The 27,628-nt window shown below is 37.6% G+C and overlaps 1 protein-coding gene and 1 long non-coding RNA gene across 51 annotated transcripts in view; one reads left to right on the top strand and one right to left on the bottom strand.

Annotated features, from left to right (window-relative positions):
• The window catches only part of LOC100734190 (alcohol dehydrogenase 1-like), a 226,088-nt gene that overhangs the window by 169,202 nt on the left and 29,258 nt on the right, over positions 1-27,628 (top strand). For 32 of the 49 annotated variants that reach the window (XM_063249418.1, XM_063249448.1, XM_063249417.1 and 29 more), the window contains one exon: positions 2,940-4,721. The exons of 2 other annotated variants lie outside the window; for them this stretch is intronic. In XM_063249418.1, coding sequence (XP_063105488.1) covers positions 2,940-3,111 — 172 coding nt within the window. In that variant the 3' untranslated portion in view covers positions 3,112-4,721. Of the gene's footprint in view, positions 1-1,414; positions 2,759-2,799; positions 2,873-2,939; positions 4,722-12,408; positions 12,467-13,258; positions 16,797-16,824; positions 19,060-21,931; positions 22,015-27,628 lie in introns of those variants that run through there. 15 more of the 49 variants (XM_063249458.1, XM_063249455.1, XR_010047732.1 and 12 more) reach the window with 14 other exon arrangements.
• The window catches only part of LOC134476167 (uncharacterized), a 99,428-nt gene that overhangs the window by 50,808 nt on the left and 20,992 nt on the right, over positions 1-27,628 (bottom strand). The window lies entirely within an intron of this gene.

Here is a 27,628-nt window from a genome sequence, read left to right as displayed (position 1 = left end):
TCTTTCCATTCTCCTCTGAACCACACTACACAGAAAACCCTTCATGCCTAACTATCGATATCCCTGCAGCACAACTTCTATTTAAGGATTCTATTTTACACCACTTAGTAAAGTCCATTGCAGAGAATTTCTATATATAAACAATGTGTATTATCAGCCAAGCTGTTCAATCAGCTGTTAATTCAGAGATGACACCCCTATTCCTTTCCATTCAGAAGGACATCATGTGTATGGGTCCATGCAAATGCATAAATTTTGGCATTTTTCAATGAGGGTTTAATATGCAGGTGATTCTGGAATTTGTCCTTAGCAGGCACACTTTACCGTGCTCTTGATAACACTTTCATATCTGTTCCATTTTTCTCAGAATTCAAAAATCCATGACTGACCTCACAAACAGTCTGTGAGCAGAGGTGTAACCTAAATAATTATGTTCATTATTCTTTTGCACTGTTCTGTGTGATACACAGGAATTCACCAGGTATTTGAGAAGCCTTCCTCCACTGAGGCACATCACTACACATCTTTGAACACTCAGTACCTTTGCCGATACCTGTGATGAGGATGGAAACACAAGAAAATTTATAGTGTATTCTTGTGAAGAGTCACAGCTGCCTAAGAATGTCTGCTTTCTATGTGACTCCCTTCCCCATTTGTTCCCAATTTAATCAACTTTACCTGAACTTATAATCTTATTGGCTACCATAGCTCTGTCCCATCTTATGCCCATCTGCACTGTGAGTTCCTAGTTTTCCCCACCTAAAACTCATTTCACCACATGATTTTACTCTATAAAGTCTTTAGAAAGAACAGTGTTTGGCAACCTGCTCAGAAACACTTCTCTCTCTCAAGCAGCTTTATTTCTCTCAATAAGTGTATTTTCCCTTAAACTCTTTTGTTCCTAAAATTCATTCTTTGACCTTGGAGAACATGAACTCATATCAGACATAGTAGACTGGGAGATTCATTCCCCTATAGCAATATCAGTATAAATTTTTCTCTTTCTTGAAGTCAGAGAAATCAGCAGTAGTTTGTATTCTACAATGTTGATGTCACCATTCCAGTGATACTTGCATTGAAGGGCTTTAGCCCTGCCTCAAGTTCTGCTTCTGTTTTCTGAAAGTGATCTGATCTGTAATTTTGGTTATGGTATCAACAATGCATTAAGGAAATGACTCAAAATATTTCTTATGAATGGTTTACCACCAGCCATGGAGGAAGACAGATAGCAAAAGTTCTTTGTTTTGATTTCTTCATTCAAACTGAAGGATGTACTTGAAAGAATTTTGCCCTAGAAACAATTACAGGACCTCATGGTTGTAGTCCATGGTAGAAGAAGGTGAAATTGGGGATGATTACTCATATGGCCACTTCCTCTTTTCTCCTTGATTAAAACTTCCTCTTTCTTTCCCAGGGGCCTAAAGAAAATTTCCATCAGCTCCTTACATGACATCAATGTCCCCTCCAAGCAACACATCCAGTCAAAAGTCACTATACTCCGAAACCCCATAGTCAGTCAGAAAAAAAAAAAAGCCAAACCCTTGGTGGCTGTGGGAACCTCTCCACATTCTTTAAATAAAAGGTCACTTTTCCATTTCTTATATTCTGCTTCTCTATTGTGCTAATTTACCTCCTCACTAACCTCAGTAATCTAACCCACTTTATACCTATCTCACCACATGATTTTATTCTATAAAGTCCCTAGAAAAGACAGAGCCCTTTGCTACCTGCTCAGAACCCCTCCTCTTTCTCTCAGACAGAAGCTTTCCAATAGGATTTTTGGTGTAGTAACGAAGAGAATATAAAGTCAAAATGGCCTTTATTCTAAGATGTTGGAGAGAATCCCATGACCACTGGGGTCTGGCTTTTTCTTCTGGAAATGTGTGGGGCACACATATAGTTTTGATTTGGGTGGTGCTTAAAGGTGGCATTGCTGTATGCAGGTGCCTGATTGAGACTCTTTTCTGGACACAGGTAAGTTGCATAGGGGAGGGGAAAGTGATCTCAAGATAACAGTTTCCTGGCTCCTCATTCCACTGCCAAAATATCCTACTTAGGACAAAATACTTTCACGTTCTTTCTCTAAATATATATATTCTGCTCTTCACCTCTGTTGTTCCTAAAATTCATTCTTCCATTTTAGAGAACACAAACTCATACCAGACATAGAAAGTCAGGAATTTCATTCTAATATAACACGGTATGGCTGCCTGTATTTCTAATTAACTCAGCTGCCTGTAACTTTAAGAATTGTTTATCAATTTCACTTGGAATAATTGTAGCAAATACAATGTTCTTAATGAATATAGGGAAATATATCATTAAATTGAAAAAATGATTACCACAGTTTTTCTACCTAGCACCAGCCAACATTTTCAACTTTCAACTATGTGGGAAAACAAAAAATAAAAACAACTCAGAAAATAGCAATCCTATAGGGGATAGTATATCATTCACTGTAATTGCCATGTAATCTGCATGTATTTTGTAGACCACAAAAGAAACATTGAGCCTATTAATTAACAAGTATCAGTCTCAATGAATGTGTTCATAGCACTGCATCATTGACAACTGTGAATTATTTTTTTCTGTGAGGGATTGAACTCATGACCTTGTGCTCTCCAGGCAGCTCATTGTATCACTGAGCTCAATCCCCAGCCCCAACAACTTTAGATACTAAATATGACTATTAACAATGCTTAATTTGCCATTTACATATTTAGTTATAAAGGTTTAAACCTACATTTTCATAAATGAAATTATTTTATTTCATTGCCATTTAAATTACTTTTTTTTTAGATACCGTGGATCAAAGTTACAACCTAGCACTTTCCAGGCATGTGTTTTTGCCTGCTGAGCTAAATCCCTGGCCTGTATTAATGAATATTTTTAAATGTATAAACATCACTTTATTCATTCAAATAATATTGTGATTTTAGCAAAGGATGTCAATGTAGACAGAAATTGATATACAATCAGAGAAGAAATGCAACCCCAAAGAGTCAATGCAAAATTCTAAATACAACATTCACTGCTGAAGAAAGCCATACCAGAACAAGAAGATGCAGTGACCATGTCTACACGATCCTGAAGAGAAAAACAACAGCTTGAAATGTACTACAGTTACCACCACCTTCTCCAGGAAGTCCAGAGAGGCATCTATTACCATACTCAATGACCAGAACAACTGGACTATTGTTCCCACAAAATGCCTTGGCTCTTTCCACATACCTTTTCTGGCTGACTTTTTCCCCTGATGAATAATATTAGTTAAGCAGCTTTAAGCTTATATTTTGGTTGTAGTTTGAGACCCACACTGTACCCACATTGTGACTTTCCTGTTTAAATGACTCCTAACAATAGGTCTGTGGCCAAACACTGAAGACCACTCCTGAAAATTCAGGGCTACACTTCTCTCTTTTTTTCTAAGAAAACTTTTGAGCTTCTTTTGGTTTGTGACTTCCTTTCTCAATGTTGTAAGCCATTAAACTTGGTGCATTTGACATCAAACAGGGCAGGATTATATTAATCTTATTTGAATTTGAATATGAAATGTCTGCTAAAGGCCATGTTCCAAAGCCTGGATTTCAAGCTGCTTGTTTGCCATGGGTTTAACATTTCCAAGAGCTTTTAGAAATCCTCAGTGTAGTGAATTTCAGATGTATTGCAGGAAGGAATTACTGTTGTACTGTAGCACAATAGGTGCCATTCCTAAGTCTGTGTTGGTCACAGCCTCCTGGATGCCACTACATGGATTTCTTTCCTCTGCAGCATCACTCAATAATTTCCATTTTAGAGAAATCAACTTTCACACAGCTTTATTATTGTTTTTTTTTTTTTTAGTAGTCTTTCTCTCCCCTTGGTTGTTTATTTTTTTCATTTTAGTTTTTTGATTTAAAGACCTAGTCTCACTTTGGAGTTCTGGCCAGCCTTGCACTCACCTGTAGGTTAGGCTGTCCTTGAGTATATGGCCATTCTCTTGTTTTAGCCTCTTCATTGATGTGGAAAAGAGGTGGGCATTATAACACATGGCATTTTTATTTTTCTCCTCTCCTTTTCACTATTATTCTTTCATTTCAGTGGCACTGCCTTTTAATTGTGGTGTTTGCTTGTGTCAGTTAAAGTTTCTGCTGCTTGAGTTGAGTTATAGGAAACCAAGCTACCCAATTAAGAAATGCGGAATTTCATTAGCTGGTCTCAGGACCACTTGTATACAGAAACACCACCCCCATTTCAGGATCTAAACAAGAGGCTCTGAAGTGGAAAGTTACAGATGTTTTAAAAGATAAAATCACAAAATATCCTGTTGGAAATCATTGAGCTAGAATCTTACAATAATTTTTGTATGATAATTGTATTCTGTTTTTTTTGCTGAGCAGGTTAAATTTTTTTCATTGGGTACAGCTCATTTTGCTTTTCTCCTGGGACTTCTACCCTGAGTGATTTTCCATTTTGCTGGGTAAAATACAGGGCACCATTTAAAGGCAAAGCTCAAAATGGCATCTATTATGCCAAGCTACAACATGGCTAAGTTACAAGCCTCCATATTTCCTGGGGTAAAAATAATATATCTATAATCCCCACACTTAAGAGGCTGAAACAGGAGTGCTGCTTTGAGGTTAGGGCAATTCTGAGCTCTGTAAGGGGTTCAAATCTAGCTGACATACATAGAGAAAACTTGTCTCAATAAAATAAAACTAAACAAATAAATGCAAACAAAACAGCTGAATGGAGACTGATTCCTTCAAATCTTAATTCAATGTCTCAGGCATTAATTATTTGTATATACACATTTTTTGAGACAGCAAATTTAATACTAGATTGGAACTCACTGCTAATGCTACAGCCAAATAGGAGCACTGATGCTTGTGCTGAGTCAGTGAAAGAGTCCCTATTCACTGGCTCTAATGCTGAGCTTATAGTGGGAGCCTGCAGGATCAACTTCCAAAAGCACAGAGACAGACAAATATCTCACTCATCAATCACTTTGATGTACTACCAATGATATCTCTTCAAATCTCATTTAGGCCACTGAGTCCTTTGTTCTTAATATACATAAGCAGCATTTTGATATTTGGATTTGGTTTCATAGAACAAAACATAAATAACATCAGATATGTTACATAAATAATAAATGTTCATGGAAAACTGCTGTAAGTAAAAAATGTATAAACAATGAAACCAGGTACAAGCTTCAAATTATAGCTCAGTGTCACCAAGTGATCACTTTACATTCAGATATAATAAATATATCTTGGGAGGCTGATGCAGGAGAACTGCCTTGAGTCTGGGGCTAGCCTAAGTTATAGAGCAGTCTCGAATAAAGAAACCCTGACTGAGACACCTCACAGACAATGTGAAATTTGAAGTGACTGCATGAGACATATTTGGTTTGCTTTAAAAAAATTTATAGCCATGCAATATACAAAAATTTCACAATATTCAACATTTTCTCAGGAACAATGTTGATATCATTCATAATATAGAGAAAACACTTTCAGAGCTGGGTATTTAGCTAGCAGCATGAAAACCTAACTGGCAAGCTTGAGATCATGTGTTCGATCCTTGGTACAAAAAAATTCAACTTTCACTTTCATGATACCGGGTCATAATTAGAGATAATCAAAATTGGATCTCAAGTGAAGAACACAGAATTCATGGGTTTACAGAGATGTGGAATACTGATTGTTACCAGAGCTGGTGTTATTCACCTCAAGGAAGAAACAATAAGCCACCTTTAACTTCATGCTTGCCCTAAGAATACCTGACTTTCAGTGAGGACGCTCTCTGTTGTATGTCATGCTATTGTCACATTGTTTCCTGCCAGTCACTTCCACATCCTTTCCATGCTCTTCTGATCCCTCCTAAGCAGAAAACCCTTCATGCCTAAACTGTTGATATCCCTGCACAATTTCAATTTAGGACATCTTCACATGACTTAGTAAAGACCACTGCAGAGCATTTCCATATTTAAACAATGTCTATGATCAACCAAGCTATTAAATCAGCTATTAATTCAGAGCTGACACCCATATTCCTTTCCATCCAGAACAATATCACCTGTATATGTTCATGCAAATGACTAAATTTAGGAATTTTTCAATGAGGATCTAACAGGCAGCCCTTTCTGGAATTTGTCCTTAGCAAACACACTTTACTCTGCCCTTGATAACGCTTTTAAATCAGTTTCATTTTAGTCAGAATTCAAACTTCTATCACTGTTCTCACAAACATAGTTTAGGAGCAGGTGGGTAACAAAAAGTACATTCAGAAATTCTTTGCATTGTTCTGTGTAATTCACAGGAGTTCCCCAGGTGTTTGGGAAGCCTTCCTCCACTGAGCCACATCACTAAACATCTCTGAATTATTAGGACTTTTGCCAACACCTGTCATGAGGATGGAAATGTGAGAATATACCATAAATTTAGATGATCCCTATAAATACAAAGAAGCACAAGTTTAAGGAGAGCCATTGTAGATATGAGGTCCTGCATTAGAGATATTTATAAACTTTAGAAGCTAAATATTGCTGCTAACTGGAATGAGAACAGAGACCAAGCTCAGTACTGCTGCGCCAGCTACAAAATGCATCAGAGTCAGGGTCTCCCCAAGCTCCTTCCTCTGCCCCCTATAATGGAGGTGCCAGGGTAGTAGAGAATTTCAAAGACAATACTCCAGTCTGTTGCTATCATAGTTAGGGCAGGGTTCTGGGAAAACAAAATCATGCTTACTCCCAGCAGGAGTAAAAAGGGACAGTGGATGACCCAAAGCCAATGCTAGAATATATCAGGAGCTGAAGCTGTCTAAATACCTGTGTCTGCAGACACCAGAACTGCTTCTAACCACTTGTAACTGGTTTCTCCCAATTCCACCCTATTTCTGGCCTCCCATCCAAAGCCTCACTATTCTGTGTCTACAGCGTCTCCCAGGTTCTTTGCTAATCAGGCCACAGGACCCCAAAACTAGGAAATGAGATGCAGCAAGTATTCTGCTCCCAGTTTTGTGCTCTAAACAGGTAAATATTGCCTAGACAATGGAAGAGACCAAGAGACCCCCTGTCATGGCTCACCTAACTGGACATTTCATATAGCCTGCCTCTTCATCACTGATTGACTGCTGCTCTACTGCCCTTCTTCTGAGTCAAAAATAAACAGGGAAAGGAACTCCTTCCTGCAAGAGTGGATCCCAAATGATAGACTGTAGTCAGAGACTTCTGGAGCTGGCTGTCTTCTACAATGTTGATCTCAGCTACACAGAGGAATATGTGTACCAAAGGGCTTTACTTCAGGCTTTTCATTTCCAAATCCATTTTATTTCAAGGATAAAAAAAATAAACTAAAATTAAATTTCAGAACATGTGAATCAGGGGGCAACACTGGTATATACATTGCACACTGTCATCCCCACATCATTCACCCAGAGCACAAGACATCTGTATTCAATTTTCAGAAAAATACTGTTATGGGAAGCTGAGTTAGTTAAATACTATTGGCAGTGAGACAGAGCTAGGTCCTCCAAGGAGCTCATGCAGAAACCCAGATACCTTGCACCTATGGATAAGATGGATGTGATAGTTTGGACCCTGGAATAAAACCCAAGGAAGCAAGAAATTAAAATTTTGGGAGCAAAGGCTTTATTTTAGGCCAGGCCTGGCAATGCAATCTCCAGGAGCCAATTTGGAGACTGCCAGCCTTACAGCTAAAAAGGTTGGTTTTAAAGCCAAAAACCACAGGAATGTTGCAAACTTGGACCCAGTTTGATAACTTCCTTGTAGTTAAACTTTTCTAAAAGACAGCACATTGTATTGCAGATAGGCTGAAGGGGGTTGGGGGGATTACAAGAAAGTGAAACTTAAAGTTTACTTAATCTAAAAAGAATAGGGAGGGGAGGGGGATTTACAAGGAGATGAAATTTAAGTCTTTACTGTAGATGGAATTTTAATCTCTATTGAAATGGAGCATACAGAACAGAAAGGGGGTCGGTCCATTGGTTAGAACTAGGTTACAACAATGGACAGCTCCTGGGATGGGCCAAGCCTCAAGACAGAAAATCAACAAATTCATCCATACTCTAAGGACTGATATTCTAAATAGTTCCCTAGCACTCTGAGGAAGTCAGGAGTCACCATTCAAATAAATGTCTCCATATCCTAAAGACTGATATTGTAATTAGTTCCTATTAAGAGTCACCCTCCCAACTTCCTAAGGGAAGCTTCACTGCTGCCTAAGAATGCCTGCTTTCTATGTGACTCCCTTACCCATTTGTTCCCAATTTAATTAACTTTACCTGGACTATTTATCTTATTGACAACCATAGATCTGTCCCATCTTATGCCCATCTGCATTTTGAGTTCCCAGTTTTCTCCAACTTAAACCCATCTCACCACATGATTTTACTCTATAAAAAAGTCCATGGAAAAGACAGTCTTTGCCAACCCACTCAGGATGAATTCAATCTCTCCCACAGCTGTCTTTCTCCAAATAAGTATATTAACTTGACTTTTGTTGTTCCTAAAATTCCTTTTTGGACTTCAGAGAACACAAACTGATACCAGCATAGTAGCCCGGGAGTTTCATTCCCCTATAGCAATACCACTATGAATTTTTCTTTTTCTTGAAGTCAGAGAAATCAGTAGATGGTTGTATTCTTAAAAGTTGATCTCACCTTTTAAGGGACACTTGCACTGAAGGGCTTTATCCTTGCCTTTGAGTGCTGCTTCTGTTTGCTGAAAGTGAACTGATCTGTAGTTTTGTTTACTTGTACAATGTATTAAGGAAATGACTAAAAACTTTTCTTGTGAATTGTTTACCACTAACTGTAGAAGAAGACACATAGCAAAAATTCTTTATTTTCATTTTGTAATTCAAACTGAAGGATGTACTTGAAAGAGTTTTGCCCTAGAATAAATTACAGGACTCATGGTGGTAGTTCATCAGGGTTAAAGTTCAAATCAGCCATGCTTACTCATATGGCTACTTCCTCTTTTTTTCCCCTGAATGCAACTTCCTCATTCCTTTCCCAGGGGCCCAAAGAAAATTCCTATCAGCTCCTTGCATGACATCAATGTCAGTGCCAGGCACCAGATAGAGCAAAATTTCATATGCACTCCATAATCCCATAATCAGTCAGAAAAAAAGGCAAACCCTTGGTGGCTGTAGGCTCCCCTCCACATTCTTTAAATAGAAAGGACAATTTAAATTTTTCTTATATTCTGCTTCTCTATTCGGCCACAAAATCCTAACTGATAAGATTATATAGTACGTCCAACAGATGAGAAGTTTAAAACAAAAGGGCCCTTTATTCTGAGAATGCGAAGAGAGAAAACAAAAACCCCCTGACCACTGGAGTCTGGCTTTCTCTCTCATGGACTTGTGGCATGGGGGCATGCCTAAGCAACCTAGGTTTGGGGTGGACCCTGAGGGGCCATTAGGGATGCACAAGTAGTCCATTGGTCTTTGTTTGGCATCATAGGTAAATACCTAGGTGCAGGGAAATTTGAGTCACAGGTAAATTCCTAGGGGTGGGGGAGATAGGAGCTCCTTGGTTCTGCCTCACTGGCTACAGTGTCCTGTCTTGGCCAAAAACTCTTTCAGTAACAGTACTGATTCTTGTTTATGTATGAAGCTAATTTAGCTCTTCAGTAATTCTCATGTTAAATGCCACGAGAACCCAATAGAAATTAATGCAGTGGGCTGTTGCTTCACTCTATCAGTGTCAATGCAGTAAGTTTAATCCTAAGATAAAAATAAATCTTCATATAAATTTCAAAACACAAATATGCATCAAAATACAGCCAAGGTCCAAGAGACCTAAAGACAGCTTTCAATAATATAATAGAAGCCTTCTAGAAACTGACAAAAATACACAGTTTTTCTAATGAAAAATTGTTCAAGCAGCCAATAATGTAGAAACTTTTCTGAACAATTATAGTTAAATCTTTTCTTTAATAAGATATAACCTACTGCAATGGCAATGTCTAGTTCTTGCTAAATAATACACTCAAACCAATTATTTAACATTTATAATGACTGATATATACAATTTTAGATATTGCTAGGACTACAATCACTGTGATTTGTATTAATCACTTAAAACTGCAGGAGAAGAAGCAAATTTCAGACCTTATATAGTATAGTCATGTTAATTTGGCTCATGTTAATGGTATAGGGTAATGAAACTCCTTACCTACTATACGTCCGGTATGAGTTTGTGTTCTCTAAATTTAAAAAATGAATTTTAGGAATGATGGAGTTTAAGAATGGAACATATTTATTGGGAGAAGGAAAGCTTCTGAGAGACAGAAGGGGTCCTGAGTGAGTTGCCAAGACTCTGTCCTTTTGAGGAGCTTGTACAGAGTTAAACCATGAGGTCAGATGGGTCACAGAAGGGGAAAAATAGGAATTTTCAAGATTAGCATAAGGTGGGATAAGACTGTGGTTAACCAATAAGGTTAATTGCTCAGGTAAAATTGATTAAATTGGGAGCAAATAGGAGAGCAAGTCACATACTAAGTGGGCCTGTTTAAAAGAAGGGACACTTCTGGTAGGGGGTTGGGATGGTGACTCTTGAGTTCCTCACGGTGATCAGAGAACTATTTGGACTGTTGGTTCTTACCAGTTGGTTGTATTACCTTGCCTTTTGTTTTGAGATTTGGCCCACAGCAGAAGGTGATTGTCTCTTCCAATGCTACAAGCAATCTGAACTTATTTTCTGGCTCCATTGAGGGCCCAGCCCTGTTGTTACAGGTAGCTGAGTTAGTTAGAAATATATAGCCAGGGAGACAGGATCAGGTCCTAGAAGTGGCCAGTGTAGAAGCCCAGACACCTTGCAGATACGGTGGGGACAGAAACCTCTTGTTATGGGCCAGGCTTCAAGACAAAATATGTCTTTAAAAATGCAGATCAAGCAAGTGGCTTCATGCAAAGGGTTTGGAACACTTAGCAGAAGTTTTATATTCAAATGGAAATAGGACAAATATAATCTTGCCCTGTTTCATGTCAAATGCACCAAGTTTGTTGGCTCACAACATTAAGGAATGAAGTCACACACCAAAAGAAGTTCAAAAATTTTCTGGGAAAAAAGAGGAAGAATAGACCTGGATTTTCAGGAGTGGTCTTCAGTGTTTAAGTCACAGACCTATTGTCAGGGGTCATTTATGCAGCAAAGTCACAATGTGGCTACAGTGTGAGTCCCAAACTATAATCAATCTATAAGCTTGTAGTGAGTGGCTTAACTAATATTATTTAACCTGGGAAGAAGTCACCCAGACAAAGTATGTTGAAAGAGCAAAGGCATTTTGGGGGAACAACAGTCCAGTTGTTCTGGTCATTGAGTATGGTAATTGATGCCTCTCTGGATTTCCTGGAGGAGGTGGTGGTAACTGTAGTACATTTCAAGCTATTGTTTTTCTCTTCAGGAGGCATGTAGACATGGTCACTGCATCTTCACATTTATGTCTGGATTTCTTCAGCTGAGCCAGTAGAGGGATTGTTGTGTTTAGTTTTTTATGTTGACTCCTTTGAGGTTCCAATTCCTCTCTGACTGTATATCAATTTTTCTCTACTTTCACTTCCTATAGTAAAATCACAATACCATTTGACTGGATAACGTGATGCTTATACATTTAATAAAATATTATTCAATAGAGGCCACGGGTTTAGCTCAGCAGGCAGAAGCACCTGCCTGGGAAGTGCTAAGTTGTGAGCTTGATCCCCTGTACCTAAAAAAAAACAGTGTTTTAAACTGCAATGAAAGAAAATAGCTTCATTTGTGAACATGTAGATTAACAAGAGTTTTAATTAAATATGTCAATGATAAATTAAACATTGGTAATAGTGTTTATAGAATATATAGAATCTGAAGATCTTGGGCTGGGTTTTGAGCTTAGTGGTCAAAGCAGTGTTCCAAAGCCTTTGCATGAAGCTACGTGCTTGCTCTGAGTTTAAGATTTCGATGAGTTTTTCGTTCTCTTCATTCTAGCAAATTGCAGATTTATTTGAAGATGGAGGTCACTGTTGTGCTATAGCAAAATAGGTACCATTCCTAACTCTGTATTTGTCACAGCTGCCAGGATGCCACTACATGGCCATCTGTCTGCTGCAACATCATTCCATAATTGCCAATTTAGGTCAGCTTTCATTCAGCTCTATTATTTTTGTTTTCCTTTAATAGTCTTTCTCTCTCCATTGGTTTTTTACTTTTTTCATTTTTTTGTTTTGTTTTTAAAGATGTAGTCTCACTTTGTAGTTCTGGCTGGCCTTTCACTCACTGCATAGTTTAGACTGTCCTTGAATAAATGGCCATTCTCCTGTTTCAGCCTCTTTAATGCTGTGGAAAAGAGGTGGGCATCATAACACATGGGGTTTGTCATTTTCTTCCACCCTTTTCAGCATTATTCTTCCATTTCAGGGGCACTGACATTTAATCCAGAGGTTTGCTTCTGTCAATAATCTTTCTGCATCTTGAGGTGAGTTTGTGAACAACAGTATAGGAATCAAGACATCCAGAGGATAAATTTGGAATTTAAATATTTGAGCTCAAAACCACTTTTATACAGAGCCCCTTCCCCATTTCAGAATCTAAACAATTGGCTCTGAACTGGAAAGTTCAGCATTTTTAAAAGAGAGAATCACAGAAGACATCCTGTTGGAAACAATTTAGCTAGAATCTTAAATTAATTTTTAATGACACCGTATCATGCTTCTTTTTTTAGCAGGTTACTTTTTTACTTGGGTACAGCTCCTTTTGCTTTTCTCATGGAACTTATACCCTGGTGATTTTTCATTTTTTTAGATCAAATACAGGGCACTAGATAAATGCAGGATGCAAGATGGCATCTGTTATGCCAGGCTACAATACAGCTGAGCTACAGTGCCAAGCCTCAATATTTTCTAGGGTCAAAAGCACATAATGTTTGAATATTTCACTGTTTATGATGTTCATCCTTATAGTAAAGCATGATCTATAGTCAGGACAAACGAAGCTCACCAGGACTCTCATTGCTTTCCACTGGTCTTTTTCTCATCATCCTTAAATACAATACTCTCTGAATTCTTAATACTAATGCTCTGATGCATATTCCTACCCATGACATTTCCTGTTTCTGCAGTAGTCTATCCTGGCATCCCAGGCTCATAAGAGATAGAAGCACATCTTCTGATTCCCTACACTCCAATGATGTTATGTGTTATACTTTACAATTTCCTTTAAGGGAATGGCAGTTAATAAATACATGTGTATCTCATGACTGTTTTTTCAGGTTTCAAATAACACCAGGAATTCTTTCAAGTTTTATGTGCACACCTGTAATCCCAGAACTTGGGAGGCTGAAGTAGGATAATCAGTGTGAATTGACTGGACTAAGACGTTAATCCGCAGTCAACCTGAACTGCATGGGGAAAACATGTCTCAAAGAAACAGAAAAAATATCATATTATTGTGGATATCCTTGGAAGAAGAACTCAAAAGTTTGAAACTCTTAAGATCATACCTATTATGTTTCATCTGGTGAGTATAAGAGACCAGTAAAACTACCTTCAAGGATATGGAGAAAACTCAAAAAATCTTATTGCAAACTGTCATATAGATGTAATGCATTTCCCACCAAAATATCAGTAGGATAGCTCACAAATGTAGAGAAAACATTTCTAAAATTCATCTGGAAACAGAAATGCTCTAGATCACCAAAGACATTGCTGGGCAACAAAGGCAAGTCAGCAAGCATCACAATTCCTGACTTGCTATTATACTAGAAAGCTACTATTAGAAAATCAGCATAGTTATGGCAGAAAAACAGACCTGAGAATCAACCAAAAAGACTAGAAGATGCAAATAGAACTACAAACACACTCTGCTACTTTGTGTTTGACAAAGGAGCCAAACATGTTCACTGGAAGAGAGATAGCCTCTTCAATAAATGGTGCTGAAGAAAATGACTTTTCTCATACTGAAGACTTAAACTGGAGACAAGTCTATCACTATGAAACAAACAAAAGTCAAACTAGATTAGATCTAAATATTAAAACAAAAACACTAATGAGGCTTCATGAACAAAATACAAATTTTAAAGAATCAACCACTGGGACTCCATCTTATTAAAAATATTTCTACATCAAAAGAAATCACTAACAGAGTGAAAGGACAATGCACAGAATGGGCCACTAATATCTTTCTATTTATGATAATCTCTTCAATATCCTTTTCCAAAGTACTATAATTTTCAATATGTAAATCCTTTACTTTCTTCATTAGGTTCTTTCCAAGTATTTTGTTTTCTGGGAGGCTATTGTAAAGGCTGTGCTTTCTGTAACTTCTCTCTTGGTGAGTTTGTTGATTGTGTACAGGAATGCTATTGATTTTTGATTGTCAACTATGTCCCCTGCTACATTATTGAATTTGGTTATTAATTCTAGGACTGTTTTGGTGGAGTCTTTGGTATCTTCTATTTAGAATATCATATCATCTGTGAATAATGATAGTTTAATTACTTTCTATTAATTATTTATTCTTATTTTTCTCTTTTGTCTAATTGGTCTGCCTAATGTTTCCAGAGCTATATTGAATGGGAATGGTCATAGTAGTGATCCATGTCCTTTTCATAACTGTAAAATGAAAGTTGTCAGTTATTCTCTATTTAGTATGATGCTGGAATTTTTTTCTCATTGTTTGATTTTTTTTGTCTTTTTTTTTAATCAGTACAGGTGATCAAACTCATGACCACACAATTGCAAGGCAGATGCTTATGCCACTGAGCTAAATCCCCAGCCATGTCATTGTTTGATTTTATCAGCTTGAGGTAAAGGTCATCTGTCATTATTTACTGTAGGGTTTGTATCACAAATCAGTGCTTGATTTTATAAGAAGCTTATTGTGCATTTATTGAGATGATCACCATGTGATTTTGTTTTTGACTGTGTTGATATGACATTTAAATTTGTTGATTTGCATGTACTGAAACATCCCTGACTTCCTAGGATGAATCGAAGTTGATCAGGTTTTAAAATCTTCTTGATGATTTGCTACATTCACTTTGCTAGTATATTGTTAAGGATTTTTGCATCTTGTACATTAGGAAAACTGTTCTATAGTTTATTTTTTCTGGTTGGGTCTTTCTCTGGTGTTAGTATGAGGGTAATACTTGCCTCCAGGAATGAGTTAGGGAGAACAGCTTCTCTTTCAATGTCATTAAACAGCAGTGGCCAGGGGCTGGGGATTTAGCTCAGCAGCATAAGCGCCTGCCTTGCAAGCAGGCAGTCCCTGGGTTTGATCCCTGGTACCGATAAAAAAAAAAGAAAGAAACAGCAGTGGCCTTAAATTTTTTTCTACATTTATTGTAGAATTAAACAGTAAATCCATCAGGACCTAGACTTTTTTTATGTTGGTCATTTGCTTTTCTGTTGTCATTGTTTTTCTTTTTTTTTTTTGTGCTCATGAGATAGGCTCTCATTATTCAGTTCAGGTTGGCCTTGAGCTCATTTTGTAGCATTGTTTATTCTTGAACTCACAACAATCCTTGTACCTCAGCCTCCCAAGTTCGGCACCACCATGCCCAGCAGCTGAAAAATTTTTAATTATATCTTCATTCTCATTTACTGATACTGTATTTTCTAGAATTTTTATATCTTCTTGGATCAGATTTGGTATTTCATATATTTCTAGGAATCAGTGCATTTCTATATTTTCTAACCTATGAAAGTATAAGCTTTTCAGGTAGATATTGATGATCTTCTGAATTTTCACAGGATCTGTAATTGTTTTATTCTTCTGATTCCTTAGTGCATGGTTTTCAGTCTTTATTTTTTTCTTTTATGATATGGTTGTCCAAGGGTTTATAAATTTTGTTTATTCATTCAGTGAACCACCTCTTTGACTCATTAATTATTTGTATTGTTTTCTTGTTCTGCATTGCATGAATTTCTTGTCTGGTCTTATAATTTCCTCCCTTGTATGGGATTTGTGTTTGTCTTGCCATTCTTTTCTGGAAGAAAGAAATGCAACATTACATTATTTGTTTGTGTTCTTTCTATTCCCTGATGTGAGGTTTGACTACTATAAATTTAACTATTTGGATTTCTTTCATTGAATTCCATAAGATACAGGATTTTGCATCTATGTACTTGTTAGTTTGTAGGTATTTTTAAGTTTCTTCCTTTACTTAATCTGCCAACCGTTGGTTGTCTAGAAGAGTGTTATTTAATTTCCATATAGATATGCAGTTTTTGCAACTTCTTTTACCATTATTTCCCAATTTAAATTCATGCTTAAGAATACTAGCCTTAGGCTGCAAAGCCAATCAAGTAATACAAGGATTAAGTTTTTTTATACCTCCATTGCTATCAACTCAGCATGTGCTCAAAACCAGTCAGACTGTTGATGGTGCGAGGAGGTGACTGTGGTGCTCATCTCCCAGCCAATGCAATGGCTAGCTCACAGGAAATGCAAGTTACTGTCTTGTTTTTCTTCAGAGAACCCGAATAGCTTCCACAGAATCACAACATCGGCACATTGACTAGTTGCCCCTACCATTCCCCATATGACATCCACCAGCTCATAACAAGGGCATATTAGCTTTCTATTTCTCTTCTCAGGCCTGGGATGGCTCTGGATTGTTATTTTTTTCTTCAGGATGACTTGGTGGAGACATATCATAAAACCTGCATATCTGTGTGTGTGTCCTACAGAAAATAATTCATATGTAGGTCATTGATTGGAGTCGAAATAATTGTTTTGAGGAAAGTTGTGTCATGTAAGAGGATTTGGCATTGGTGAACCAAAAAAATACAGTGCAATATAACAGCTTTTGTATATGTGAATTGTCTTAAACAGGTTTGATACTTGTTCCTGTCATCATCCAACAATACCAGATGTCAGTGCTGAGTCTTTAAAACAGGTACATTTTATGTTTCATGTTGGGGTCTTTTCCTAGAAACCAAGATGCCAAAAAGGTGTACCAAAAAGGCTCTAAGAAATGAGAAACACAGCATGGTCTTCAGGGCTGCAGGAGGAGAGAGATCCTTGGCAGAGCTCATCACTCTGCTAGACAGCTGGCCAACCTCATGCAGGCAGGAGTTGAGTGGACAAGTGAGGAAACCTGAACAGGATCTTGGGAGAGGCTCAAGACCTACTGCAAGCAACAGATGATGGTAACTGCAGAGAGCTATCCCACAGAAAGTGTCTAGGTGGCCTCAGCTGTGGCCTATCTTGTGACTTGAGGCATCTCTTTATTCTCAGTTCAATCATGCCTGTGCCACATCACAGCGCTGAATGAGTATTCAGCTTCAATGGCTCCAACATTTCCCTCCTTTTTGTTTGGTTGATACACAGATGGGTGACCAGCTGAAGATGTAGAAGTTGTGTTAGAGCTCCCACCACTGCACAGTCCATCCATCCATAATGGTAGTCAGTTACCAGCATATATAGCAATTGTCAGATGATGTTAGTGATACGAGATTCACCCACAGACAATATTTTAGAATTGCACTGTACCTCCCGAGTCCAGACTTTTCTGCAGAAGGTTCAAGATTAAGCTAACATAAGGATTACACTAAGGACAATGGGTTCGTTACTTCCTATCAAGGCCAGTTCTTATAACCATGCATAGCTCCTCATATCTCTTCTGTCAGTGTCTGCCACCTGGAAGAGTCATGGCCATTGCTTGACCATGTTGATTTCTGTGAAAATTTAGGAGATTTTTCTGGTGACTCGTGACTCTCCTTAGGCACACCTTGCATCAAAGGTCACTTTCCTCTGTGGTCTCATCATCTTCCTGATCAGAATACTAGGTACTCACTGGTTATCTTCTGATGATGAAAGCAGGATTTCTTTTACATCCTTAGTCTCCTCCAAGCTTGAAGTGCTGTGGACAAAATATTGGCTATCCATTTAGCCCATCTGTGTCTCTCATTTTTGGTCCTAAACCTTAGCTGTTGGACATCCAGAAGAAAAGATTGATCACAATACAATACATTAGAGGCAGTAAGCTTAACATTACTATTTTATCTAAACATGAAACACCTTAGAACATTAAGTGAAATTTATTTTCTACTACCCATGGATATTTTAACATTTGAATACCTACAGTGTTAACAGTGACATATTTTACATAGTAAATCAGAAATCAGAACCATACATGTTATTGTATTATGACATCCTGGCAATAATCTGAATTTCTCTTTTGACATAAAATATCCATTTTAGTCAAGCACCCTTATCAAATACCCAAGAAGTCTCTTATGTATCATTGACCAATTTATTGGACTTTAGTGGAATGTGAATCTCACAAGTCTTTGGGATTAGGAGAGGTATGAACATGGGAAAAAAGTCTGCTACCATAAGCAATCCCCATTTTACAGTCTTGGAGGCCTATATCTCCAGAAATATGAATATATCAAATACATCATCAATTTGACAACAATAAGCAGTCATGAGCCCATTTCATAATAAACTATCATATCATTTACTAAAAAGAGTACACTGATGAGTATTTGTTGTTCATCATTGGCATTTGGTTGTGATGGAGCAGTACTTGCTGCTGCTCTCCACAGAAAAGTGACTATTACTTCAGTAGACAGGAATATGCATGAATCACTGCAATGGGTCCTTAGACCTTTGATTATGAGACCCACTAAAGGAAGCACTGCACTTAGTGAACTTACTATGTTTAATCATTTGAATACTTTGAACACTGACTTCAGTAGTGGCTGAAATACTTGCTTACATTTCCACCAACAAAGTTAAATAGTTTCCTGATGTCTCATGAGTGTTCTTTTGATCTTGTGGTGATTTGTCTCTGCAATGACATGGTGTACTGATTTGCATTTCTCTATTGTGCATAAATGCTCAATAGTTCTTCAGGTATTTCTTGACAATTTGTACCTGTTCTGAAAAGTGTGTATTCATTTCACATTTCTATTGGATTTACATGTTAGCTGTCAGGGAGTAACATGCAATCTTCTCCTATCCTGTAGATTGTTTCTTCTTCCTTTATATTTGACTTTTTTTTGGTTTGTTTGTTTTTTGGCTTCTTCATTTGTGCACAACTATTAAATTATTATATAGTCATTTTTAGTGTTTTGTTGCCCTATCTTATTTCCTATAAAAGGCACCACCAATAGCATTGAGTAAAAAAGTTTTGATAATGCCTCTACTTTCAGAACCTAGAATGCCTTGCTCATTCATGTTTCACTATGTTTTACTCTAATATGGGCATATTTAAGACTGCTGCACAAATTACCATGATATGCACATTTCCTGGGCCAAAAAAAAGAAATCATGATTTTCATGATTCAGCTATCCTATCCTACATTTATATTCTTGACCTAAACTTACCTGTTTCCTTAAACTTCAAATGCAGGTATAAAAACACCTACCACACATTCTGCTAAATCACCTAGCAAAATTGCTTCACAAAGTCAGCTTCAAAGCTGTGATTGTTCCATCTCATCCTCTGCTGATGCTGGGACTAAAAGAATCACACTTAGCCGAAGGCTTTATACATAAGTCCTTACCAGTGCAATTATTTAAATAAAAGATAATTAAATATTGCCTACATTTGTTAGTTTTTCTAAAATAACAGCAAATATAAAAATGACTATTGTAATGTGTTCAATACAAGAATCAACTGGTTAAAATGACAACTGTCCTGGGGTCTTAGTTACTTTATGGTCGTCGCTGAGACAAAATACCTGATGCCCAAGTTGGGAAAGGAAAGGTTTATTTCTTACAGTTTTTGGAGGTTTCAGTCCACACTCAATTGGCTCCAAGACAGGCGGGCATGGCTGGACTGCAGGTCATGGAGGCTGCAAACAGCAAGCTCAAACCAGCAAAAAGAGAAATATACACCTTCTTCCTACCATTATATCACATCCTGGCTCCACCCCTATGTGGGTGGAGCACTGACACCATCAATCCAAGCACTATGCAATGAACCATCACAAATGAACAATGCAAACTCATGAGTCCTGGGGGACACAAACATAAACCATGACACCCATTTACACTCAGTATAGTCAGTGCATAAACAAATGTGCTTCCCAAGGGATATTAGGGGGATAACTGCTGAGGGGCCAAGTTATAAAAGTATGATCCAAAAAATTCATACATATATTTCTCAAAGGAAGATTGAGACTCACGATCTGGGATATCTTAAATTCTCTCATAAAAATCTGAATCAAAGGCAGAGTTGGTGCATATTTATAATCCCAGGACTCAAGAGGCTGAGAGAGGAGGGCTGTTGTGAAGTCAAGGAAATTGTAGGCACCATACAGGTTTCAAATCCAGTGATATACATAGTGAAATCCTGTCTCAATAAAACAAAACTAAACTAAACAAGGTAGAACCAAACATCACCGCTGAATGGAGACTGAATTCTTTAAAGGTTAATTCCATGTCTTGGTGATTAATTTTATGTATAGACACATTTTTTGAAAAAAAAATTTGGATGCTAGATTGCAACTCACAGCCAAATGGGAGCACTGATTTTTGTGCTGAGTCACTGCAATGGTCCCTGTGCACTGTCTCTAAAGCAAAGCTCACAGTGGGATCCTGCAGGACCAGCATCCACAAAGCAAAGGGGTAGGCAAATATGTCATGAAACACTTTGATAGACTACAGATGATATCTCTTCAAATCTCATTTAGGTCACTGAGTCCTTTGTTCTTGATATACTTAAGCAGCATTTTAAAATTTGAATTTAGTTTCATATAACAAAACATAAATAACATCAAATATGGTACATAAATAATAACTCAAATAATAATGGAAAACTGTGTATGTAAACAATGCATAAACAATGAAACAAGGCACAAGTTGCAAATTATAGCTCACTGTCATGAAGTGATCATCTTTCACTCAGAAATAAGAAATATATCTTGGGAGGCTGATGCAAGAGAACTGCCTTGAGTTAGAGGCCAGCCTCAGTTACAGAGCTGTCTGAAATAGAGAGAAAAACCTTGACTGAAAACCCCACAAAAAATGAAACTTGAAAATTGACTGCATAAAACACCATTGGTTTGTTTTAAAAATTATATCCATACAATAAAGTAACATTCCAAGAATATTCAACACATTCTGAAGAAGAATGTTGATACTTTCCATAATATACAGAAAACACATTCATGTTTGGGTATTTCTCTCAGGGGCATAAACACCTGTGTGGCAAACATGAGCTAATGAGTTCAATCCCTGGTACAAAAAAAAAAAAAAGATTCAAATTCCTGCATTATGACACTGCCACATAATTAGAGAAAATCAAAATTAGATGTCAAGTATGGAACACAAAATTCATGGGTTAACACGTATGTGTAATACTGAATATTGACAGAGTTGGTGTTAGTCATCTCAAGTAAGAAATCAGAAGCCAAATTTAACTTCATGCTTACCCTAAGAACTACTCAATTTTCAGTGAAGATCTTCTGACTTGTAAATCCTATTGGCACCTTGTATCATGCCAATCACTTGCACAATCTTTCCATTCTCCTCTGATCCACACTACACAGAAAACCCTTCATGCCTAACTATGGATATTCCTGCAGCACAACTTCTATTTAGGGATTCTATTTTACTCCACTTAGTAAAGTCCATTGCAGAGAATTTCTATAGATAAACAATGTATATTAGCAGTCAAGCTGTTAAATCAGCTGTTAATTCAGAGATGACACGCCTATTCCTTTCCATTCAGAAGGATATCATGTGTATGAGTCCATGCAAATGCATAAATTTTGGCATTTGTCAATGAGGGTTTAACAGGCAGGTGATTCTGGAATTTGTCCTTAGCAAGCACACTTTACCCTGCCCTTGATAACACATTCATATATGCTTCATTTTTCTCAGAATTCAAAAATCCATGGCTGTTCTCACAAACAGTCTGTGAGCAGAGGTGTCACCTAAATAATTATGTTCAAAATTCTTTTGCATTGTTCTCTGTGATGCACAGGATTTCACCAGGTGTTTGAGAAGCCTTCCTCAACTGAGGCATATCAATACACATCTTCAAATACTCAGTACCTTTGCCAACACCTGTCATGAGGATGGAAATAAAAGAACATACTATAAATTTAGGAGATCACTCTAAATACAAGAAAAAAAAACCCACAAGTTTAAGGAGAGCAGTTGGGGCTATGAGACCCTGTATCACAGACATTTATAGACATCAGACCCTCCATGTCTGCTTCTCACAGCAATGAGAGCAGAGACCTTCCTCAGTACTTTTGCAGCAGCTACAAAATGCATCAGAGTCAGGGTGTCAGCAAGCTCCTTCCCTCACTGAGCTTGTGGAGGTGCCAAGGCAGCAGAGAATTTCAAAGATGATATTGGAATCTGCAGCTGTCAAACTGAAGATAGTGTCACTCTTGCCAGCAGAAAGAGGCAAAATGCACAATGGATGACCCACAGCCAATGCTGGAGGACTTCAGTAGCTGAAGCTAACTAAATACCTGAAGATTGAGACACCAGATCTGTTTCTAACCACTTGTAACTGGTTTAGCCCATTTGCACCCTATTTCTGGGCTCCCACCCACAACCTCAGCATTCTGTGGCTTGAAGATCTCCCAGGTTCTTTCCTAACCAGGCCACATGACATTGAAACCACTAAATGAGATCCAGCAAACATTCTGCTCCAGTACTGTGCTCACAACAGGTCAACAATGCCCAGAAAGGAAGACCTAAGAGACCGCCTGCTGTGGCCCACCTGCTTGGACTGTTCATACAGCCCACCTCTTCATCAGTGATTCAGTCTTTCTCTATTGCTCTCCTCCTGAATCAAGAATAAACAGGGAAAGGAACCCCTCCCTGCAAGTGTGGATCCCAAATGATAGACTGTAATGCAGACTTCTGGAGCTGAATGTCTTCTACAGTGCTGATATCCACAGAGGAGTGCTTGTACCAAAGAGATTTACCTCAGGCTTTTTATTTCCAATTCCATTTGATTTCAAGGATAAAAATAAACTAAAACTAAATTTCAAAACATGTCAATCAGGGGACAACAATGGTAAATACTTTGCACACTGTCATCCACAAATCATTCACCCAGAGCACAAGACATTTGTATTCAATTTTCCAAACAATACTGTAATGGGCAACTGAGTTAGTCAAATAATGTTGGCAGTGAGACAGGGCTGGGTTCTCCAAGGATCCCATGCAGAATCCCCGATACCTTCAACTATAGGGAAGGCAGACACTTCCTGCTAAGCGTCAGACTTCAGGACAAAAGATTAAGCAAATGTATTCATATTGTAAGGATTGATATTTGAAATGGTTCTTTAGCACTCTGAGGAAGTCAGCAGTTACCATTCAACTAAAGCCTGATATTCCAAATAATTCTTATCATCCTAGTAAAGTCATGAGTCACCTTTTGAACCCCTTAATTGAAGAGTCACTACCTACTTTCTGTGTGACAGGCTTCCCCATTTGATCCCAATTTAGTCACTTTTACCTGAACTATTAATTTTATTGGCTCCCATATTTCTGTCCCATCTTATGCATATCTGCCTTGTGAGCTCCCAGCATTCCCACCTTAAATCCATCTTACAAAATGATTTTACTCTGTAGAAGTCCATAGAAAAGACAGTCTTTGGCAACCCACTCAGGACCCCTTCTCTCTCTCAGACAGCTTTCTTTCTCCCAATAAATATATTCTACTCTTAAATTCTGTTGCTCCTAAGATTTATGCTTTAATTTTAGAGAGCACAAACTCACACCAGACATAGTAGATCAGGAGTTTCTTTCCCCTGTAGCAATACCATTATAAATTTTTATCTTTAGTGAACTCAGATAAATGAGTAGTAGTTTGTGTTCTATAAAGCTGATCTCACCTCTTCAGGGTACTCTCATTGAAAGCCTTTATGGCTGCATTTAAGTGCTGCTTCTGTTTTCTGAAAGTGAGCTGATCTGTAATTTTAGTTATGGTATATAATTTATTAAGGATATGACTCAAAATATTTCTTGTGAATGGTTACCACCAGCTTTGGAGGAAGACACATAGCAAAACTTCTTTATTTTTGTTTTGTCATTCAAACTGAGGGATGTACTTGAAAGAGTTTTGCCCTAGAATGAGTTACAGGACCTCCTGGTTGTAGCTGAACATGGTGGAAGGCCCAATCAGGGATGTTAACCATATGGCCACTTCCTCTTTTTCCCTGATTACAACTTCCTCATTCCTTTCCCAGGGGCCTGAAGAAAAGTGCAATCAGCTTCTCACATGACAGAAATGTCTGCTTCAATCTCCACATCCAGGCAAAATTCACATATACCCCTAACCCCATAGATTAAAAAAAAATTCCTTGTTTTTTTGGGGGGTCCTCCTCACATTCTGTAAATAGAAAGGCCACTTTTCCTTTTTCTTATATTCTGCTTCTCTATTGCACCAGAAAATGCTAACAGTACTGATTCTTGTCTATGTATGTACCTAATTTACCTCCTTAGTAATTCACATGATCAATGCTATGAATATCTAATTGAAATTAATGCAGTGGACTGTTGCTTCACTCCATCAGTGTCAATGCAGTGAGTTAAGCCTAAGATAAAAATAAATCTTCATATAAACTTCAGTGCAGAAAAAGCATCAAAATATAAACAGGGTCCTACAGATGTACAGACTTCTTTCAATAACATAATAGAAGCCTTCTACAAAAAGGCAAAAATACACAGTTCATGTATCTTAAAATTGTTGAAGCAGCCAGTAATGTAGAAATTGTTCTGATTGAACTCCTTGTTCTACTCTTTTCCCCCCTCTCACTATTGCACTTGACTAGTCTAAAAAAAAAGAAATTGTTCTGAACAATTTTATTTGACCATTCACTTTTATATGAGATAACCTACTGCCATGGCAATATCTAGTTCTTGCTAAATTATACACTCAAACCAATTATTTTACATTTTTAATGACTGATATATACAACTTTATACATTGCCAGTAATTCAAACACTGTGAGTTGTATTGATCACTTAAACCTGCATGAAAAGAGAAAAGAATTCAGACAAATCATAAAGACATTTATGTTAATTTGGCTTGTGTTAATGATAAAGGGGAATGAAACTCCTGACCTACTATATGTCTGGTATGAGTTTGTGTTCTGTAAAATAGAAGAATAATGTTTAGAATGATGGAGTTTAAGAATGGAATATATTTATTGAGAGAAATAAAGCTTCTGTCTGAGAGACAGAAGGGGTCCTGAGTGGGTTGCCAAAGACTCTGTATTTAGAGAGTAAAAACAGGAGGTTAGATGGGTCAAAAGAGGGGAAGAATGGGAATTTGCAAGGTGAGCATAAGGTGGGATAGAGCTGTGTTCAACCAATAGGGTCAGTTGCTCAGGTAAAATTGATTCAATTAGGAACAAATGGGGGAGCATGTCACATAATAAGTGGGCTTGCTTAACAGCAGGGACTCTTCCTGTAGGGGGCTGGGATGGCGAGTCTTGACTTCTTCAGGGTGATACAGAACTATTTGGACTATTGGTTCTTAGCACTTGATTGTATTTCTGTTGGCATTTGTCTTGAGATTTGGCCCAGAGCAGGAGATGATAGTCTCTTCCAAGGCTATAAGCAATCTGAATTTATCCTCTTGCTCCTTTGAAGTCCCAGCCCTGTTGTTACAGGCAGCTGACTTAGTTAGAAATATATAGACAGTGAGACAGGACTAGGTCCTAGAAATGGCCAATGCAAAAGCCCAGATACCTTGCAACCATGGGGGAGACGGATACCTCCTGTTGTGGGTCAGGCCTCAAGAAAAAACATCAAGCAATTGCATCCCTATCCTAAGGGCTGAGCCAGAGGTGACAGACAGGCTTGGACTGGCTTTGACCTGGCTGCTGCCCCAGTCTCAGCCCCACTCCTGGTCTCATTGTTCTGTTGCCTCCTGCATCATATAACTTTTTTTCTAGAAAATATGTGGTGGATCATAGCACAAGGAATCCAAAGGGAATTTATAATTATCTCTTAACTGTAGCTTTTAAATATCCAGAAGATTAATACCATACAGTACAGGACAAGCAGTAAACTTAATATAGAACATTAAATGGAAGTGTTATTTTCTATTAACCATGGGTGTTTTAACATTTGAGCACTGAAAAAAATTGTGACATATTTTGAACTGCTCACTATTACATTACATAAATTTTTGTTAAAAATTATTATTTGACTGGTGACCTTGTATTGGCCTGATTTAAATCACCAGGCTGGAACACAAGAAAAAGGCATAAGACCTCTAGATATGAACGAAAACATTTGCCATCATAAATAATCACAATTTTATATTTGAAGGCATGAAAATACCATCAGATCAGCAAAATGAATTGTCTTAGTAATATGAACTTTACTGGAACTTTTTCCAATGAGGCTAAAGAATTTATTTGGATCTCCCATCAGTGAACCTGACCTGGTTAAAGTACCTTGTTGTTCATGTGTAAATACCATATAGTCTCCCTAGTGGGAGAAGTGGTAAGAGTACATAAGAGTGTGTGGTAATCCTACTTCCCCATTATACTGCTTTGGAGCCTTATAATATTTCCATCCATTACACAGAATTGTTTCATCCTGGGTTGTTTGATTTTATTATCTATGATTATTTAAACAGCTATTTTGAAGAAAAGAAGACATTATAATACCTAGTGTTGATTTAATATCATCTTGTTTTGAAGTGCTAACATGCTTTTAGTCTTCTGTTTCCTTGGTTCTATCTTGTATCTTATTGGGTTGTATTATGTGTGATAGTATAAACATATTTTATGGACAATGAGATAATATAGTAACCATTGTTCATAATATTTTGTTATGTTTGATAGTATTGTGTATGAAGGTATACTCAACTACTTCAAGGAAAGAGACACTAAGGTAGCTACTTATATGTCAGGTTGTATTGTGTTGAAATACTGTGTTGCTTAAACTGTTGTGCTCCAATCTCATTTGTTAAGTCCTCTTTTATTTTAATCTCTTTAAAATTAAAATACATTTTTCAAAAAGTTACCAGGTGGCCACTTTCTTGTTTATCAATTGGAGGACTGTTTAATGTTGCCTCACCCCAAGGGATTTTGTTTAACCAATTTTAGCATCATTTTGACAAGCTGGCAACTTAGGTGGAAGCATGTCTTTTAAATCTGTTACCCAAATAAACCTTTATTACATGATCTGAAAATATAAATGTTGAAGGAAATAGTTGTTGAGCTCAAGTAAGAAGAAAAAGCTGCTAACAGAGCAGACAATTGGACAAATGGACAACAGATATATAAACTGACAATCATCTTATAAAATTAGAATGCACTCAAATATATTTGGCCAACTTGTACTATAATAGAGTGAACCTTCTTATAGATCAATTAATAGAGATCTCTTGAAATAAGAATACTAGAAAAGGAACCTAATTGATGGTTAAGCTGAGGTAGCTCAGAAAGTTAAAAAGAAGGAACACAAATATTAGTTAATCTTTTAGGTCCAGTCTGTTCCCAAAGCAGCAGTAGAGATGAGCCCAGCAGGTGCATGTGTGTAATCAACATGGCTGCTGGCAACCATGTGGCCTGCCAGAAGGCTGCAATGCCCGTGACTGAGTATGCTGGGCAGGCAGAGAAAATGGCAATGCAGGGGAAGGAGAAAAAGAACCCTCAGATGGGACAGATGGCTAGAGCAGGGGGATTGAGAAGTC

The sequence above is a fragment of the Cavia porcellus genome, unplaced genomic scaffold (assembly GCF_034190915.1).
Source record: "Cavia porcellus strain 051 isolate PalLab524CR breed Dunkin Hartley unplaced genomic scaffold, mCavPor4.1 scaffold_5, whole genome shotgun sequence".
NCBI lineage: Eukaryota > Metazoa > Chordata > Mammalia > Rodentia > Caviidae > Cavia > Cavia porcellus.
The sequence above is the reverse complement of the archived record's forward strand: the minus strand, read 5'-3'. Positions and strand labels throughout refer to the sequence as shown.